Here is a 258-nt window from a genome sequence, read left to right as displayed (position 1 = left end):
ATGTTGATGATGGCGGCCCTGCTGCAGCTCAGTGCTGAGCCTGGACTCCCTTGGGCAGCCTTCTTCAGCAAGGGAAGGAGCTCCTACCAGGAGAAAGAGGAGACAGGGGCACACATGGAGGTGACACAGGGGAGAGGACCAGGTTCTTCCACAGTGGGCAATGTTGGCACCAGCACCAGAGCATCCTCCCTCCTCTGTCCACTGCCACAGCCCGCCAGGCTCCAGCTCCCGAGCGCAAGCCCACGGCTCCCTGAGCTT

At 62.0% G+C, this 258-nt stretch overlaps 1 protein-coding gene across 1 annotated transcript in view; it reads right to left on the bottom strand.

Annotated features, from left to right (window-relative positions):
• Positions 1-5: 5 nt before the first annotated feature.
• LOC104461137 (uncharacterized oxidoreductase C663.06c-like) overlaps positions 6-258 on the bottom strand; it is a gene marked incomplete at its 3' end in the record, with an annotated part of 1444 nt that continues 1191 nt past the window's right edge. The window contains exon 4 of the mRNA XM_010072616.1: positions 6-83. Coding sequence (XP_010070918.1) covers positions 6-83 — 78 coding nt within the window. The remainder of the gene's footprint in view (positions 84-258) is intronic.

Source organism: Pterocles gutturalis, unplaced genomic scaffold, assembly GCF_000699245.1.
Source record: "Pterocles gutturalis isolate BGI_N339 unplaced genomic scaffold, ASM69924v1 scaffold21046, whole genome shotgun sequence".
In the NCBI taxonomy this organism is placed as follows: domain Eukaryota; kingdom Metazoa; phylum Chordata; class Aves; order Pterocliformes; family Pteroclidae; genus Pterocles; species Pterocles gutturalis.
This window is presented reverse-complemented; position numbering and strand designations above follow the sequence as displayed.